Source organism: Rhinolophus ferrumequinum, chromosome 2, assembly GCF_004115265.2.
Source record: "Rhinolophus ferrumequinum isolate MPI-CBG mRhiFer1 chromosome 2, mRhiFer1_v1.p, whole genome shotgun sequence".
NCBI classification, from domain to species: Eukaryota; Metazoa; Chordata; class Mammalia; order Chiroptera; family Rhinolophidae; genus Rhinolophus; species Rhinolophus ferrumequinum.
Genome location: NC_046285.1, coordinates 93,228,848 through 93,247,485, shown reverse-complemented (window position 1 = coordinate 93,247,485; position 18,638 = coordinate 93,228,848). Strand labels below are relative to the sequence as shown.

Below are 18,638 nucleotides of genomic sequence, written 5' to 3'. Positions count from 1 at the left end.
ATATATCATTAATACAAGAGTTCCATATGGTATGACAGATTCATATAAAACTGAGTTTAAGCTTAATTTTTTTTTTCTCAATCTTGGTTCTCACTTGCTGGCATTTGTACCTTCTAAATCAAGGGTTGGCATATTTTTTCTGTAAAGGGCCACATGGCAAATATTTCAGGCTTTGTGGGCCAAGAGATAAAATTGAGGCTATTATGTAGGTTATTATGTAATAAGAGAGAAAACAAACTTCCAAAATTTTTATTGATAAAATTCAAAATATAACAATCATCAAAGTACAGGTCTACTAATTAGAATGGAATTATTATTTGCGGGATAACATTTCTGTTAATTGGGGTTCAAAGTTTGTATTCCGTGTTATCAGATAGATTGCAAATGCTCATCTGTAAAAATGATTCTTAACTCATGGGCCATAAAAAACAGGTGGCAGACTGGATTTGGTCCACACGTTGTACTTTGCCAACCCCTGTTCAAAATGCAAGTTCAAGAAAATGGTTCTCTTGGATAGATTTTCTGTCAGATAAACATGGGAATAACATTCTTAGCTCATGAACTACTAATACCCAAGTCAGATCTTTAACTCAGCATTTTAAGGAAAATTTGTTTACTGCATCGTCAATAAAAATACTCAGCTATTCTTTGCAAATAAAGATACAGATGACAAGAATTTTGAATGAGCCATCTTATCTGTCTGGTACTTCCACTTGTGACCAGCAGGGGGACTCAACTGGTTTCATTCATAAAATTACCCTGGACTAGATTGGAGTGCCATACAAAAGAACAACTATTATTAATTCACAGAGCCATTTTCTTAATTATAGGGAATATCCTTGAAACCATGTTCACGGAAACATTTTATGACACTTAATACCTAATTATAGGTATTTTAGAACCCCCTTTTAAATTTAAGTTTTATTTTGGTATAAAAATTTTTTAAACCTAAATTGCAAAATCAATGTTCACTGTAAAAACAGTGGGTCTAAAACTTGTTCGTGTCATAAATTTATTATCCCACTAACAAATTCTACTTCATACATTATTCCCAATAGAGTTGATGGAGTTCTGCAGCTTTTGAACTCTCAGATAATTTTAAAGACTGGGAGAAAAGACATGCATTAAGACAATAAAACAGATTATTTTTTCATCTCACTCATTTACATCAAACCTGTTGCCAAATGGGGATTTAGAGTGACAAGAGGTCTGAATCTAAAGACCTAAAACCCTTCTTCAGAAGGAACTCTAATATAATAGGTATCCAGTTTTTATTGAACAATTCTAGTTTTTATTGAACAATTCTTTTTTAAATACAGTTGTGCTAAATTTGACATTCAATATTCAACTGTTCTATACTGATAAAACATTTCATAGATTTATTTCAATAAAATCTTTCATCATAAAACTAGAAATCAGTTTACCACTTGAGATATACAATTCCTAAATTAAAAGGATCTTAAGTACATGTACATGTACGATAAATATCCATCTATATTGACTATCTCAGTACCACTGCTCTATGCCACTCCAGGGTTCCTCTTGTATATTCTGTGGTGTCTCCGGGAATACTGGGCTGAGGAAGCTCTGCTTTTCCTCCCCATTTGCTTCATGACTCACCTGCATGTCATCTTGGATATTTTCTACTGCAGAAAAAGCAATGAAAAATATTCTCCAGAGTTTATTAGAACTTCTTAAGAGAAACGGTATCTCACTAAGAGAACTCTGTATCCCCAGGAAATTGTCTAGCAACGAAAGGTGAAAGTCACTTACTTGAAAAGTAGCCTTTCCTCTGAGCATAGCACACACCAAAGCCACAAATGGAAATGACTAAGGCCACAATTACTACAGCTGTTATGATGCCACTTACATTGCGATCATCTAGAATGCAAAATACACTATGCGTGAACTCATGTCAAATAGATGGACAGATGTAGCCATTAAACGGGAAAAGTTCAACAAAGCTCCCATTTGCAGCTATACAATAAACATGGACAGTTTCATGCTTTTGAAGCCTGTTCAACTAACTAACTTCCAGAACATGGGTCACAATTGGTTGAAAATGTTAACAGAACTAAGTTTTGCAAGACTCTTAAATTTTAAAAAGTTGTATGGTCCAGAAATAAAACATATGGTATTCTCTTGCATTCATTTGGACATGTGATTATTCATTGGATTGAATATCAGCTAGGAAGAGATCTTTGAAGTTCAGTGAGTTCAAGTATTCCACTACTACCCCCAAAAAATTTTATTTAAAAATCTTCTATATGATCATCTGTGTCAATTTCACAAATCATGGACACTCATTCAGCCCCAAAGAAAACCCATGCCACTGTTCTATAAACCTGTCAGAAACATCTTCCTTCTTGAATTTATATGGCCTTGTGTGCAGGTGTACATACATGCCACTATGTATATGTCATCAAACTGTCATTCCGTTGAATCTTAAGTGAATTAAATTATCCCAAGCTTTTTCCTGTTGCTATTAAATAGTCGCTAAGCTCATACAAATGGATTTTTTGGGCCCAAGTTTGAAATCACTATGTTACCAACTTGTGAAGTTTTTTTTCAGATCCGGATTGTTGCCCAAGAATTAGATTATTAATCTTCCAAGGTTAATAGTTCTGCAGTTGGGAACTGCATCAAAAATAGTCTCATTCAAGTCACTAATAAAATGATGAACATGACTTTGTTAGGGAAAGAACTATGTAACAGGCTATTAAATGTATATATGACCTCCCTTCATACAATGCAATTTATTAGCATGCTCTGGATGTGAGATCCCACTATGTGTGAATCCATGTAAATATTTAATTTGGATCACATTTCTCAATCTTTTCCACAAGCATTTCATGAGCCACACTCTTCCATCATTTAGATGCTTCCTATGTATTGATTAACGTGTACGTTAGTGCTATTTAAAAGAGCAGTTCCTCAAGGGGGGGTCTCAATTTTTAAAGTAAGTATTAGTTAGCATCTTACTAAATAATGTGGAGAAAATATTAGGTATTATTTTTCTCAACAGTAGTTTTAGATATTTTAAAGCACTGCATATTTGGGGAAATATTTATTTTTAGAAATATTATTTAATTGATTCTGCTTTTCATAAACATGTCTGGTCTGCAAATTTTTTCCTAATTTAAGAGTGTTATTAATTTTCTCAGATACCACTGAAATATTAACTGATTTTTTTTTTTTAAGGAACCATGACAAATCTTTTGAAAAGCTTAGTAATTTGGCCAGAGTAGAAAACAGTAACTGTTGCTTAGTACAAACTCAGTTCATAATTGCTTGAGCATTGGGCGGTCAATGAGATCAGCTTTTCATTTACTTGGATAAAAAATAGCACAGAGGGAAAAAATCCACAATAATCACAATCTAAGGCAAATTAAATTAGTAACTAAATGAAACTCGTGAGAACCGAACTGTGCCTGCTATTTTTTTTCTAGTAGTCAGTGAATTTGACATTTATGAAGGGTTCAACCCAAGAGCTATTATATGACAAAAATCTATACTGTACTTTGTCAATGAATGTGACATCTATGAAGGATTCAACCTAGAGGCAACTTCTGACAGAAAAAAAAACAACAAAAAAAAAACCCAAAACTGTCTTGCCTTGTAAGTACTAAGTCACGACATAAATTTTATTTTCTTCAATGAAATGGAAGCTAGAAGACCTGTAAGTTAGAGGTAAGGTATTTCATCCCATTTGCCATATACTGTGAGATACTGACAAAGTCACATAACCATCTTACACCTCGCTCAAGAGAAAAATGTAGCAACACATATGAAAATATTTTGCATTCTTTCTTTAGAAGAAAAGAAAAGCCACCATAAAAAGAAGGCATCCTTATTGTAACCAAACAGAAAGGAACCAAACTGCTACAATGCTATGTGTGAGTGGGGTTTTCTTGTGATAATTAACAAACCCATGATTTACTTTCTTTCTATACTTCAAAAAAAACGTATTAAAGACAGTTAACAGATTCTGCTTTTGCTTACAAATTATTAGTGATAATTCACAAAGAAAACTGAACATGAGATTTCATGAATTCTTATGTATTTCAAGAGATGTAAATTCCAAACCAAGGGCGTGAAACACCTAGGATCAATGATGAGCATTAAACAAACTAATTTTAACTTTTAAGCTAACCTATATGCAGAAAGAGTAGGTATGTAGAAATCACATTCAAATTAAGATAGCACTATCAGCAAAATACAAACCATAAATTTTATTCGTTATATATTTATTTACTGTGTGCTAGGAAAAATGCATGTAAGTAGGATGTCAAAAGCATTATGTCACAGATATTATTTCTTAAGTTGAGGCTAAATTAGGCCTTAAAATTAAACATGACCATTTAGAGAAAAAATAATAGTAATAATGTAGGGAGTTCAAGGTTATGGTCAAAACCCTGAGGATGGAACGTGAATGAACGAAGTTAGGAAAACACTGGATGAATGCGTTAATTTTTAAACAGGTTCTAATGAATTTTTCCAATAACTCCAAAGCAGCATTGAGAGAGATAGTTTCTGATAATTTAAGCAAATGCTTATATTTGATTATAAATATCAATACTTGAATGAATTTGGTGGATGATATGTACCTCTGAACTTAAAAGAGACCAGAAATTCAAACTTACTTGTGGAAATTAGAATATACTATTGAATATTTTATTCTAAGAACATCCTAAAGTCTACTAAGATTATATTTTCTTTTAAAAAAATGCTAAGAGCTTAACTGCACATAGACAATATATATTACTGCACATGTATCTGCATACCTCTAAGCACACTGTAAAAATGAGTTTCTGACCCCACAAAGCTGAGGAGAAGCTCCTGAACTGAGGGGAGCCCTCAGTATTCTCCTTTGGGGTGCAGCCCTCCTGAGTGACCTATTGAGTACTATCTTAGCTCATCCCTCTCTATTACACAACCATTTTCAAAACACATGCTTTCACACAAGAAAGAATTAAACCAAATTATTAAAAATAAAATGAAGAAAATAATATGTTTGCTCTGAACTCACATAATATGAAAAGATTCTTGAGCACTGATTTTATTGGATTTTAAGAAGCTTATTTTGTACAACATAATATATGGCAGCTACCATTTACAGTAACCTAGATCCATAACTATATTCAACATGTCTTTTTTGAGTGCCTACTCTGCAATAAGTCTAAGCATAGTATTTTAGGGGATCAAGAAAATTAACAACAACCTGATAACAAATAAAATAGTCAACACTTACGTAGTGCTCACAGCATGCCAGCGCTATTCTCACACTTTCAGATATTATTTTCATCCTCATAACAACCCTATAGGATGGTATCTTAGTATTTCCACTTTGGGGAGACTGAGGCACAGATGGTAAATAATTTGCCCAAGAGTATGTAGCTAGTAAGTGGCAGAGCTAGAATTCGAACCCCCATACTGAGTTCTTTACCCTGACTAATTTATAAGACTGTTGGCTTTTGTTTGAAAGACGATTGTTCAGCGGAGCGTCATTTCAAAACAATTATTTGAAAAATTCAAAAATTTGTAAAGTATAATGCTAAATATTCTTGGCTTGTTTGGGAGCTAGATTAGAAACAACATTTGCTCCTTGCAACACATATGTCAAGCTAGTTTTAAAGATTCCCTCCAGTTTATCCTTCCAATCACTCATCTTTCCTAACCCTTACTCTTTCCACCCGTAAATACTTGCATACTGTAATTGCAAACCATTTGTTCCTCCCAAAAGTTCATGCTTACCTACTTGCATTCGTTTCCCAGGACACCTGCGATGTCCAACAGCATTACGGGCTTCGCAAGAATATTCTCCACTGTCCAGTTTTGAAACAGTGTTAAATTGCTATTTGGGGAAGAAAAAAAGAAATGCATTTTTTTAAACAATAAATCTAAAAGTAGATTCCTAAAATAACCATGTCCCTTGAATTTTAGCATTAAGTTGGTCTTTCCTTTTCAATGACTTAAAACTTTATATCTTTACTATGAATTTTAACATCTTCCATGACTTTAAAGACTAAATAGCTAGCTAAGTTTCCTATTTAATTTGACAGAAAACGATTTATGGAGAAGTGTCTTTTTTGTGTGTGATACTGTGAAAGTGGTATAGTCAGGAAGACAGTGGGCATTTTTTTAAGTTTGGGCATTTTTTTACATTTATAGCATATTGTAGTAGAAAGTATTTTAGGTATTTCTTATTCTCCTAAAAAATGCCATTTCTATGTGAAGGCCTTCTTGGCCTAAAAGGGCTGATCCACTTTCCTAAGTCACAAGTGAGTTCACTGCAGCAGCAAACATTACCACTTCCTCAAAAGAGCCAGAGTTACTACCAGGAAGTAATGTAGTGCCTAGGAAAATCATAATCAATGTAGTTCGTAGGATTATAAATTCTATGGGTTGTAAAATTTTTGAAAATTCTGAAAACATAAAGTCCAACCTTTGCTCCTTCCACTCCCTGCTGAAAGGTAAGCAGCTGAAAGGTAAGACTTTGATATATTAGGTTTCATACTTGTTACTAGTAGTTTTAAACTCTTGGGGGAATTTCTGGAAGGAGGGAAGGAAGGAAGGAAGGAAGGAAGGAAGGAAGGAAGGAAGGAAGGAAGGAAAAAAGGAAGGAAGGAAGGAAGGAAGGAAGGAAAGAAGGAAGGAAGGAAGGGAGGAAGGAAAGAAGGAAGGAAGGGAGGAAGGAAAGAAGGAAGGAAGGAAAGAAGATGGGGTTGAAAATAAAAATACTGGAAAGAAGACAGAAAAGAAGACTGAAAGGAAGGCAGAAGGGCAGGCAGACAGGCCTGAAAGGGAGACGGAAGGAAGACAGAAAAAGAAAGAGAGAGGGAGGGAAGAAGGAAAGAAGGCAGGGAGGGACGGAGGGAGGAAGGGATGAAAGCAGTGGGCCCTGACACCTTAAAGGACCCTGCCAGGACCAGCACAGAGCATAAGAGGGGTGCTCAGAACCATTCTTTCAGTACCCGCGTGTCACCCCCCCACAGTGGGCAGTGCTGACGGCATCCATGAGAGCCAAGAACCTCTGAGGAGCACCTCCTCACTGTCTTTGATCCTCATGCAAGATATGTTCCTAAAGATAAGCAAGGTGTTGATTTATTAACTCCTTTTCCTCGCTCACTTTTCTTTACCCACTGCCCACATACTTCTCCTTTCTGTGTACTTCAACATGGTGGGATTAAAGCTCCAAACAGACTACTTTTAAATTACTCACCATGCGCTCAAGGCCAAAGTTATGTGTAAACAATAAGTTAGACTAAAACCAACAATGATCTTCCAGAACATTATGCCGGTTCATTAAAAGGACATCATTGTCATCTATATACACTGGAGCCTTTGTCCATTGCTCATTTCTTAGAAAATAACCTATCCTAGTTCTGCCCTGTGAATCCCTTTGACATCACAAGATACTTCAAAGGTTGAGGCTAACTGAGGAAGGAGAATCTATATAATTTCAGACTTGCCTTCAGGCTTGTACCACATGCTCCAAGAAAACGTAAACTTTTAAAGTAAATATAGCAAAGTGTGACAGCAGGTTTGCTGCCCAATTACGCAGTGTAAATTCACTGGGACCTAATGACAGAGCCTGCTGATGCCGAGAGGCTGGAGCGGGCTTTTCTCAGGGAGTAGTCGCATCTATCGATGTGCTTTATTATTTAACACCTTAATCAATATGCCTTGTTATTTACCAGAGGATCTAGTTGTTTTAAATGTTCTTGTGTGCTTGTAGACTGAAGAAATGAAAGGAAACATTATACCCCCTTTGCAAATTCATTAAAATTATTATTATTAACATGCCTTTAAGATTTTTTGATAATGGTGTGTTAATTCTGTATTAATGGACATCAGACATTTTTAAACTGACCCGTTATATTATCTTGCACAACAACAAAAAAGGCTTCAAACTTAATGATCTTTGAAAAGCCAGAGGCAAAGAAGTAAAAGATACTTTTATTTTTAGATGTCATTAACCTTAAAGTACTTATTTATAGGTTTCCATCAGTATCCCTAGAAAACTTTTCAATCAGAGTATTTTAAGGGGTAAACAGTCAGAAAATTTGGAGTAAACACTCAAGTCACAGAGTCAATTGTTGATCTAGTCATGGAAGGCTTTAACGGCACAAACAACTTACCATAGTTGGTGACAGTCACTATTCTCACATGGCTGGCACTGGGGGCTGGGCATCCCCAAGAAAGGTTTTATGCATTTCCCTGATATTCTAACTATGAGACTGCACTGCGTACCTTTCCAGGCCAGGAAGGCTGCTGTAGTGAACTGCCTGATCCATCATCATGAATCAGCCTTGGTCGGCTTTAGGTCAACGTGCAGACCTCTGCGTGCTCAGCTCCCTGGTTCTCTATTGCCTTCCCATCTCCTGTAGCAGCCCTTTCCATCACTTCACTGTGCATGGACCACCATCTTTCCTTCTGCCCCCTTCCCTCCATTTAACAAGCAATGGTATCAGCCCTCTATTAACCTTCAATTCAGTCCCAATATTTTTTTTCCCTCTGAATGCAGAACAGTTATTAGGCCAATGTTTGAAATGACCTTACCAGAGTTCCTGATTTTGTATTCATTGTGTATGAGCTGTTGATGCTTTGAGAGCCAAATTTTGGATTCCATAATAAAGGGACGCCATCCTTAAACCACGTGTATTCAGGAGGTGGATTTCCTTCTTTGTCTTGACACCGCAGCTCTACCACAGTTCCACTCAGAGCAGAATTGGGTACTTCACATGATGGAACTGCTGGAGCCACTGAGGGATGGCAGTTAAACAGTACTGGTTATTTATAAGCTCAACAAGGATTTTAACAGCCAGGGAAAGATTGACTTATCAGACACCTGTGATGGAGACTGGCTATTTGTTCAAGAGGCCCATTCCTTTTTTCATGAGCACACAGCTCATGTGGCAGCTCCTGGGCTGCCAGACGTAGTCATATGCATGGTTCTGGCCAATGGAATGTGGGGAAAAGTGATATATGCCATTTCCAGGCTGATACATAAAAGCCTCCTGCATAATTCTCCCTTCATTCCTTCCCCACCTCCTCCCACTACCAAGTAGGTGTCAACACCCATAGTGACTTCAGAAAGCCATGTATTAACGGTACCAGACCTACATTAGTTTGGGTTTGCAATGATTTCATGAAGTACAATAACACAGCTCCACCATTACGATCTCAGCCCCAACTATTCAGACTTTACTTATACAAGAAACTTCTTTATGTTAAGCCACTCACTGAGAGTGTTTTTGTTATAATATAAAGCATCATGTTAGCTTATAGAACAATTCTTTTTTAGATGAACAATCTCTCTGTTTTTCCTCACCAGTGGTTTTTAATGTTTTATTACTAACTACATTGGAAAAAAGTCAAACCTGAGCATATTTTTCAGACCCAATACTTAAACTAAAATCCTATTCTGCCTAGACTTTGCCAAATTAGAGAATACCTGAGTTAGGGTTATTTTGATCCCAGGGATTTGTAAAGTAAACGAGACTTTACCAGGTGACTTAACTCCAGGAAAACCCAGAATTCTAAAGTGCTGGCAAAATTCTAAGATGGTCCCCCAAGTTCCCCAGCCCTGCTATATATACAGTTTCTCTCATTCCACCAAACACTAATCTAGGTACTACTCTGAAGGGATTTTGGAGATGTAATTAAGGCCCCAAATCCACTGTCTTTATGATAGGAAACAAATAGATAGACTGACATAAACAATGATCCCTTTAAAAGTGGTTTTCCCTGGCTGGTCACAAAAGGGAAAATGAGAGATTCAAAGCACAAGAGGATTAGACATTCTTTTGATGGATGGACGATGGAGAGGGCCAAGTGGCAAGGAATGCAGTGGCACTAGCAGTGGAACGTGGTACCCAGCTCATAACCAACAGGGAACAGGGACCTTAGTTCTACTACCACCAAGAACTGAAACCTGCCAATGACAAGAATGAGCTTGGCAGTGGATTTTTTCCCCAGAGCCAGCCCAGAGGACACCTTGATTTCAGCCTTGTGAAACCCTGGGCAGAGAACCCCACCATGTCATGCTGGGCTTCTGATTTGCAGAATTGTGAACTAATAAATGGGTGGTGTTTTATGCTGCTAAGTTTGCGATCATCTGTTATGTCAACTAATAGAAGACTAATACACCAGCTGAGTCTCCTGCAAGATTTTCTGAATTTCTTCTATACTAACACATTACTATTACTTTAAGAAGAACCTGGACTATGTAAGAAAAGGAAGAGGAGTTATTTCATTCCGTTTAGTGGGTAGTTTATACTAACATCTATGAAGGAAAAAGAACATGTCCCTCTAATTGTCATCATGAGCTGTTAATATCTACCAATGGTTCTTATAAACACTACACACACTGGCTTTAGAATTAACTCCATTGAGATCCTAATCCTGGTCCAAACTTATTAGCTATTTAGCCTTGGGAAAATCATTTAGCTTCTATTTCCTCATCTGTGACAATCAGGTTGTCTGTGAAGATTAAGAAACATTACCCATGGGAAAGGGCCTAACACATACCAGCTGCACAATAAATGCTGATGTCCTTTCTTTACCAAATAATTGCTAATACTCCCCCTCATCTACTGTTTTGTGTTATTGCTTTCCTATCATCTCATGTGATATTATTTTATGTGGTAGGAGAAATACTACATATGCTGAATGCTATTGCAAAGTAAGCTCTTGGGGAACATGCTCCTATGTACAGTGTAGGACCATTAAGACTTACCTCAATCTTAAACAAAAAGAGATTTTGTGATAGTGGATTAGTACTAGTAAAATTTCAGCAGCCAATGAGGTGAAGTGAGAAATGGCCAAGACTTTGCAGGAGAGGTGCTTCTGGTGGTCTCCGTAACCTGACTGACTGGGGCCCCTGCGTTGCCTCCTCGCCCCTGGGGCTGGGTGATGGGGGGAGGGGTGGGGAACAGTGTTCACACAGATACAAGCACATCACCTAATACTTCTAGGGTGACCGTATCCTCCTCCAGGTTTTGGCCTTGCTCAGACGGGGCACTGATTTCACAACGATAGTTCCCGGCATCATTTCTGGTAACATTTTTGATCCGTATACTGAAATCTATCAACTCAGCTCGATCTTTAAAATCACCTTTTAGAAAAAGAAGACAATGATGTCAATAATGATGCACGTAACCTTCTGTATACTACCTTCCTCAAGTCGCCTCATTCAGTAACCAAAGCATTTCTTTTCCTATTAACAAACTCGATGTCAAAACTTAGAAGTTGTATTTGGTGCTGCTATTTCAAATTCCTTTCTTTTAGAATGACATACTGTTCACCAAAGAATGTTCAGTTTCATCTTCCCATCTTCCCATATTTTATTTGAAAGAGTTCAACCCTCATTCCTGCCTTACTCCCTTTCTAACATGCTTATAAAAATATTCCTGTCTTCCAAGGATACTGGAGAGCCTAGTTTCATTAGCTGGGATAGTAACTTTATGTGCTGTGTGGTGGCCCACATGACACTGCCAGAAAGAAAAGGTGAGGGGGGTCCTAAAAACACTCATTTAGTTAGTTTTTGATATTAATATGCACAGAATTAAAATAGTGTTTTGTATAATGTTCAGATGCCAGAATTGGCAACTGTAGAACATTCAAGTAAAGACAGCTGTGCCTTTAGCACCTTGAAGTCTATAGTCTTATCTTCACGGATAAGAACCAGAGGGATGTTTTACATTTTATATGAACTTTAAACATTTGTTTGCTCATTTAATTCTTTAAAATTAAAGTAATACATAGTATTTTAAAATAATAACATGTTTATGATACTTGTTAAACTATATTTCCAACTTCTAAAATGTTAGTAATGCAAAATTTCAAGCATCCACAAATTTAGAGAGTATAGTAAGATGAACCTCAATGTACCCATCATCCAGCTCACAGTAATCAATGCATGGCCTGTTTATTTCACCCATACTTCTTACCACTGAATTATATTGAAGGAAATCCCAGACATCATAGCTTTTCATTCATCATTATCAATACTTCAAATTGAAAAGCTCATCATATATTCAATAGGAAGAGTAGAGAGTAGAAAGAAAGGTAGAACAAATTTTAAAAGAAAGCAATGGATAAAGGTAGTTGTATTTACCCTCCCTAAGCTACCCAGTAAGGGCCTAGCTTTCTAGATGGAGAACTGGAAATATGGAAAGTTATTATAACTGAGCAGTGACCCTCCATCCCAAACCTGCATTATCTTTTCTCTCGAGAGTTTAATGTACTGGGCCAGTAAGAACAATTGCATTTTATACCTTCTAGGATTGAGCTGAGACATGAAAGATCCAGGATCTCAGTGGTTCACCTACTTCTGTTTTCTGTTCTCTGGTTTTGGGGTTATGTTCTAGTTCTCAGTCACTCGCTGTTGGCTTCATCTCACACTTAGAAAAACACATTTTCAGTTATCAGCCATGTCCTGTTCTTATTTGAAAATTAAAGCATCCGGGCTGTACTTGGTGTTTGTTCTCTCACTCTGGCCTCCTCAAGTCCACAGCTTCTTACCTTGAAGAGCCTGTTGATAGTAGACAAAGGAGACACTGGGCCCCAGTTTCTTCCACTCTAATCTGAAGGCAATGGTCTTCTTTGGGTACTTACAGGCTAAAATAACCTCTAGAAACAACAACAAAAATACTTATTTGCTAATTATCCTCTGAAATTATATTTTACTTAATTAAGCAATGAATGTTTAACATCCTTAAGTTATTCCTTTATATTTCGATTCATCCATTCATTCATTCGTAAATTACCTCAACAGGTATCATGTTGGCTTAACCCAAATTTGAACTGAAAGCATCATAGCTCTTCCACGTAGTAACTGTGTGACACTATGCTACTTTCCCTAATTCTTGAGCCTCAGTTACCATCTGTAAAATAAGAGAGTATCTCATAGAATTCTTGTGAATCTTCAAATACAATAAAATATGCATAGTAAGTACTTTAAAACGGCAGCTATGATTAATTATCTTAGTCTTACCAGTATCAGTCTTCAAGGATTTTATAGGCTGGGAGAAGAGGCAAAAAGATAACATAAGTTCAGTCCAATGTGATGAGTGCAAGGATGGAGATAAGCAGAGGGTGCTTCCCACCTAGTGCCTAAGAAAAGCACGTTAGGCCAGCCCAGGCCATACTGTGGAAACCCACAAACGTTCCCTCAACATGCTACGTGCTCACTCAGCTCCCTTCTTTGATAACCATCTACGAATACATTCATACAAATCCAATGTGGTCTACTAATAAATTGTTGACTCGACCCCTTACCTCAATCCAGATAAGGTATTGAAATATTTAATCTTGGCACCAAGCTTATCTTCCTCAATGTAGCTCACTAAGGTCACTTTATTACAAGAAATTGACTCCAGTTATATCATTAAAGAATTCCTGGAACCTCCTCTTTTTAACTGTCTAAACAGGATGACTGAGGAGGTAAAACCCAGTGCCTGACTTCCAGCTGCTTCAAGTTGCCAAATGGAAACCTCCAGGTCTAAATATTTTTAAAGTATATTTCAGCCAGGTTCTCCAGAGTTTCAACTTCATATTTCTGAGATTTTTTTTTTGTTCCCACTATGCATATACATAGTTTGACCAAAAAGCACAGTATGTTTAACTCGAAGAGGAATTATATTAAAATTTTTTCGAATATAATTTCTGATTTTGATGTTAAACAGATTTAGTGACATTTTCCAAAAGTCTTCAGGATATTATGTGATATGGTAGGTTAGAGAGTAATACTTAAAATATTATCCCAGATTTTATTAAAAATGTACACAAAGGTGTGGACAAAAAGTCTGTATAAATATGTATGAAAATATTAACCCATTGATGATTTCTGTATAATATAATTATGACCTTTCTCTTTGTTGTATGTAGTTTGTAGTTGTTTTAGTCACACACATATTGCTAGAAATATAGAAATAGAATAAAAGATAACAGAAAATTGAAAGTAGGACAAAGAAAGGCATGAACAAAAACCCCAAAAGTTCTTTTTAAGAATGTCTAAAGTTTTAAAGGCAGGTTTTACATTACAAGGAGACAACATTTTATAGATGTGTTTACAGTTGTGCTCCAAAGACAAATGTGTGCTGAGGGACTTGTCTGAGGAAACACAGTTCTGCTCTGTTGATTAAGGAAAATGGGTGGTGACTTTCCGGAGTCTTGAGTTTTAGATAGGTTTCCTTCCCGTATTTTGTTGAGTTTCCAACAATTAAACACACACCCACACTCATTTTTAGACCATACTCCTTCTTAGGAATAAATTTATATTCAAATAATCATATTGTTTCATTTATTTAAACACGCACGCACACACACACACACACACACACACACACACACACACACACACCTCTTGGCAATTCTTCCTAATTTGTGTCCTCGTTGCTCTATGAAAAACCTCTATAGATAGTATATTCAAAAATATAGTCCATGATTTTCCTAAATGCAGTGACTCCACTACTGCCTCACTCACACTAACCATGTAAAATGTGGAGAAATGTTCTATCCAATTTGTCCAAAATATATTTAGTACTTACTTCGTGTCCAGCATTGTTCTTGAGCTACAACAATAAGCAAAACAAAGATCTCTGCCCGTTTGGATCTTACAATTTACATGGGGGGGGGTCAGGCACATAGGAAACATCATAAAGTGAATTATGTAGTATGTTAGGAGGTGATGAGTGCTATGGAACTAGAGTAGATCAGAGTACAGGAGGTTTGAGAGTGCTGGGGGAGGGGGTACAATTTAAAAAATTAGGGTTAGTCAGAGTTCACCTCATTTGGAAGGTAACATTTGACCAAAGACTTAAAAGAGGGAATTCAAATTCCTTAGAATTCAAATTAGAATACCCTAGAATTCGAATTTAGAATTTGCCATGAGGTTTTTTGGGAGTGTTCCAAGCAAGGGACTAGCCAGTGCCAAGATTGTAAGGTGAAAATATCTTGACCTTCAGAACTATGGGAAACAGTAGATCTGCTGCAATCATGGGGATAAAGGTCGTGAACTTAGAAGCTAACTAACACGGACTCTCCTCTCTCTTCTCAGCCAAAAGTCAACCCTCGGGGCCAGCATAACTCTGCATCTAGCCCAGGGGTTATTCTGTCAAAATATGGCAGCTTAAAGCACAGGCTTTGGAGTTGGACCTGTGCCATATACTAAGTGTGTGATTTGGGGCAAATAACTTTTTTTTTGAAGAGTATATTCACATCTGTAAAATGAAAAAAAAAAAAAATAAATAACAGTACTTAATCTCGCCAAGTTGTTGTAAGGGTTGAGAGATAATGCACTTATATACTTGGGTGCACATGGTACTTTGCCTATCCCATGTGTTCCATAAATGGTCATTATTAATTTCATCCATGAGAAACTAACTTCTCTTAGTTGCAGTTTGTAAACTTGCCTTGACATAATAAAAATCCACACTTTATACCGTCACAAATTTACCTAAAAATCATTCAAATTTGAACTAAAATGTTACTTCTGTTTGAGACAGCAAAGAAAATAATAGATAAATCGTACTTTCTCAAAGTAATGCATATTGAAACAGAAATATGCACCAAGTTGTTCCATTAAGATGACTATTTCATTGCCAAAAATATGTTTCATTTGAATTGAGAAAAAATAATTTTTTGTTTAGAAAAAACTTTAGCAACAACTATTTTGCATGTAGAAAAATAGTCACTTTTAGGAATCATATAGAATCATTGTGAATTTTAAATCTTTTAGGATTCTGAACTGTATCTTTTTATTTTATTCTCTGTGCTCAAGATAAAAATCATCAAAATCTGGGGTGCCCGGTTAGCTCAGTTCGTTAGAGCATGGTGCTAATGACACCAAGGTTGCGGGTTCGATCCCCGCATGGGCCACTGTGAGCTGCACTCTCCTTAATTAAATAAATAAATAAATAAATAAATAATCAAAATCTTACAAGGAGAGAACTGATGCTACCAAAGTAGTTCTAAAGAATTACCAGAAATTACTTTTGGAGAAAAGCAGGCTCTGATTTGTAGCTCTCGAGGCTGGACACTCTGTGTAAGACTGCTTATATAATTTATGGGGCTGGCAGAACTACCTTCATTTCAGTCTCATTCTGTTTTTGGCACCACTATGGGAAGTGATACAGAACAGTGCACTAAAAAGAAGGAATTAATTCACGATTTATTGACATCAGAGAGACAAGAGACAAAAGAAAATGAATGAATTGGGTGGAAGACACATACACACAAATCATAAAATATTTTAGACTTCAACTAAAATTAAGTTACTGCATAAAATATCCTAAAACCAAAATGTGGAAGAGAATATTTATTTTTGCTTTATGAAGAGCCAAGTCGGGGCGTCTGGGGCACATATAAAATAGAATCAAAATGTAATACCTGATTAAAAGGAGCAGAGAAAAAAATTGAAAAATAGAAAATACTTGCGGATAAATAAAACTAACACTTGCAATAAAATAGAAAGGATTTTCTACACTAAAAACAAAGCACACAATGAAAAGCAATGTAAATGGTACAGGGTTTTGGCGTGATAGAAATGTTTCGAACTAGACAGAAGTGGGGGTTGCACAGCATTGTGAATGTACTAAATGCCACTGAATTGTTCACTTTAACATTATGTGAATTTCACCTCAATACAGTTTTTAAAAATTAATGTAAGACTAAAGAATATAATTTTGGTATTCTAATGCAGATATCATGCCATAGGGCCTGCGAAGACAGTGATGTACATCCATGGTATCCAATTGGATGGACCCAACAGGAAGAACCTCCAGAAAAGTAAAATGTAAGTGAAATTAACTTCATCTCCTTTGTCCCTCGTGGACATCCTGACCCATCTTTTCTTCACTACGCTCACTCTTTTGGGCTTTCCGGTCTCTTGGGCACCTTGTCCAGCCCCGCTTATCTGTCCTATAAGTGCGCTCTATCGTCCCAAATTATTCCCAATCATTAATTTCCTTTTCCCACCTCTCCCCATTTAAAACTAAGTCATGATAAAGAGTGAGTGTTTTATTAGCTTAATCATGTAAAATATTAGGACTTAAAAGAATCTGATTAACTTAAATAATTATTTAAGTGATTTATTATTTGTAAATGATGGGCTGATTTTTCTTATAGCATATTTTTACTGAATAAGCACATGTAACACTTATTACGTGCTACTGTAAATGCTAGTTAAATACTAATTCATTTAATTCCTACCCATCGCGGTCTTCTTCTTTAATCTTTGTCTCTTTCCTTCAAGCCTCTCTCTCTCCAAACCCAGGAACCTAAGACATGCCTGAAAAGAGGGATCAGGCATTCAGGACTTGTTTCTTAAATGTTTACAATCTCTGGCCTAACCAAGCACCACATTCAAGAAACAGTCATTCTTCTCGTGGCCTAGCATTATTAATTGCGTTCTAGGTAAAAGATCCTTTGAAAAAGTATTTGACACAATATTTGAAGTAAACTTATAAAAGCCCTTATAAATTTTTTCTTGCTTATCAGAGCCTTTACATTTTTTTTTTTTAAGTTGCGGGAATATACTCATTACTTAAAATGTGCCACCTTAACAATTTTTAGCTCTACAGTTCAGTAGTGTTAAGTGTATTCACATTGGTGGGCAACCAATATCCAGAACTTTTCCATCTTGCAAAAACTGAAACTTTACACACATTCAGTACCAACTCTCCCTTATAAATATTTTAAGAAGCTAAAATAAATAACAAAACAGCACCCCAAAATAGGTTATATTAATGCCATCTTAAATACGTTAAGTATTCGCAGTGTTAATTTCCATTTACCCTGTCTAGCTGGCTGGAAACTTTGCAAAATCTCCATCTCCCAGTTTCAAAAATTAGATTTGCTTTGTTGCAGATAATTTACGTAATAAGAGGCCCTCTTTGTACATCAGGTCTTTCAGCGAATGTCCAAAATTTCCACTGAGAAAGAGTTCTCAAAGCAGAAAGAGCAGGGAGCAGCATTGTAGGTGTAGAAGAATTAGTGTGAGGGGAGGCAGCGGGTCCGGACAAATAGAAAGACAATATCACATGTGTCATTCTCATAAGTCATTTAAACAATACAGTCTGTGAAAATCAGTAAGGTACTCTACCTTGATACTCTATTGCTGTGACTACTTTAGGGTCTTTTGGGGCAGAGAATCCATAGGCCTTATGATCTGGAAGATTAAAACAGATAGGATAATTAAAATAGTACAAAAGGCCATTTTTAAATGTGTGAATGGGATGCAATATTAAAGAAAACTGGCCTCAAGTTTGGTGACAGTTTCACGCAATTCACGACACATAAGTTTTAAAGTATCAAAATAAGAAAAACGAATCCAAACCGTTACTTGTCTCTTCCATCTTCTGCATCGTGGTTTTGCCCTTTAAGCATTTCCCAAAGGAGAACCCGTGAATCTATTAAGGACCCACCGCAGGCAACACATTCTCCCAAGCCCAATTGTTAAACAAGAGTTTATGTCCTTAAATGAGCTATTATACAATCGAATGTCACAGGGTACTGTACCCCAAATAAAAGCTAATAATTTTTAGCACCCTATTCAAGGGTATAAGTTGTTTACAAACTTATCCCTGACTATACCTAGATCATACAGAAATGAGTCACTATGGTGATTATGA

General features: G+C 36.4%; 1 protein-coding gene across 3 annotated transcripts in view; it reads right to left on the bottom strand.

Annotated features, from left to right (window-relative positions):
- The window catches only part of JAM2 (junctional adhesion molecule 2), a 50,512-nt gene that overhangs the window by 4,794 nt on the left and 27,080 nt on the right, over positions 1-18,638 (bottom strand). Inside the window, exons 1-7 of one of the 3 annotated variants that reach the window (XM_033129610.1) lie at positions 17,218-17,475; positions 12,529-12,636; positions 10,967-11,119; positions 8,563-8,765; positions 5,755-5,854; positions 1,774-1,881; positions 8-1,646 (exon numbers count right to left, since the gene is read on the bottom strand). In XM_033129610.1, the coding sequence (XP_032985501.1) occupies positions 1,507-1,646; positions 1,774-1,881; positions 5,755-5,854; positions 8,563-8,765; positions 10,967-11,119; positions 12,529-12,636; positions 17,218-17,317 (912 nt within the window). In that variant the 5' untranslated portion in view covers positions 17,318-17,475 and the 3' untranslated portion in view covers positions 8-1,506. Of the gene's footprint in view, positions 1-7; positions 1,647-1,773; positions 1,882-5,754; positions 5,855-8,562; positions 8,766-10,966; positions 11,120-12,528; positions 12,637-17,217; positions 17,476-18,109; positions 18,176-18,638 lie in introns of those variants that run through there. The other 2 variants (XM_033129601.1, XM_033129619.1) reach the window with 2 other exon arrangements.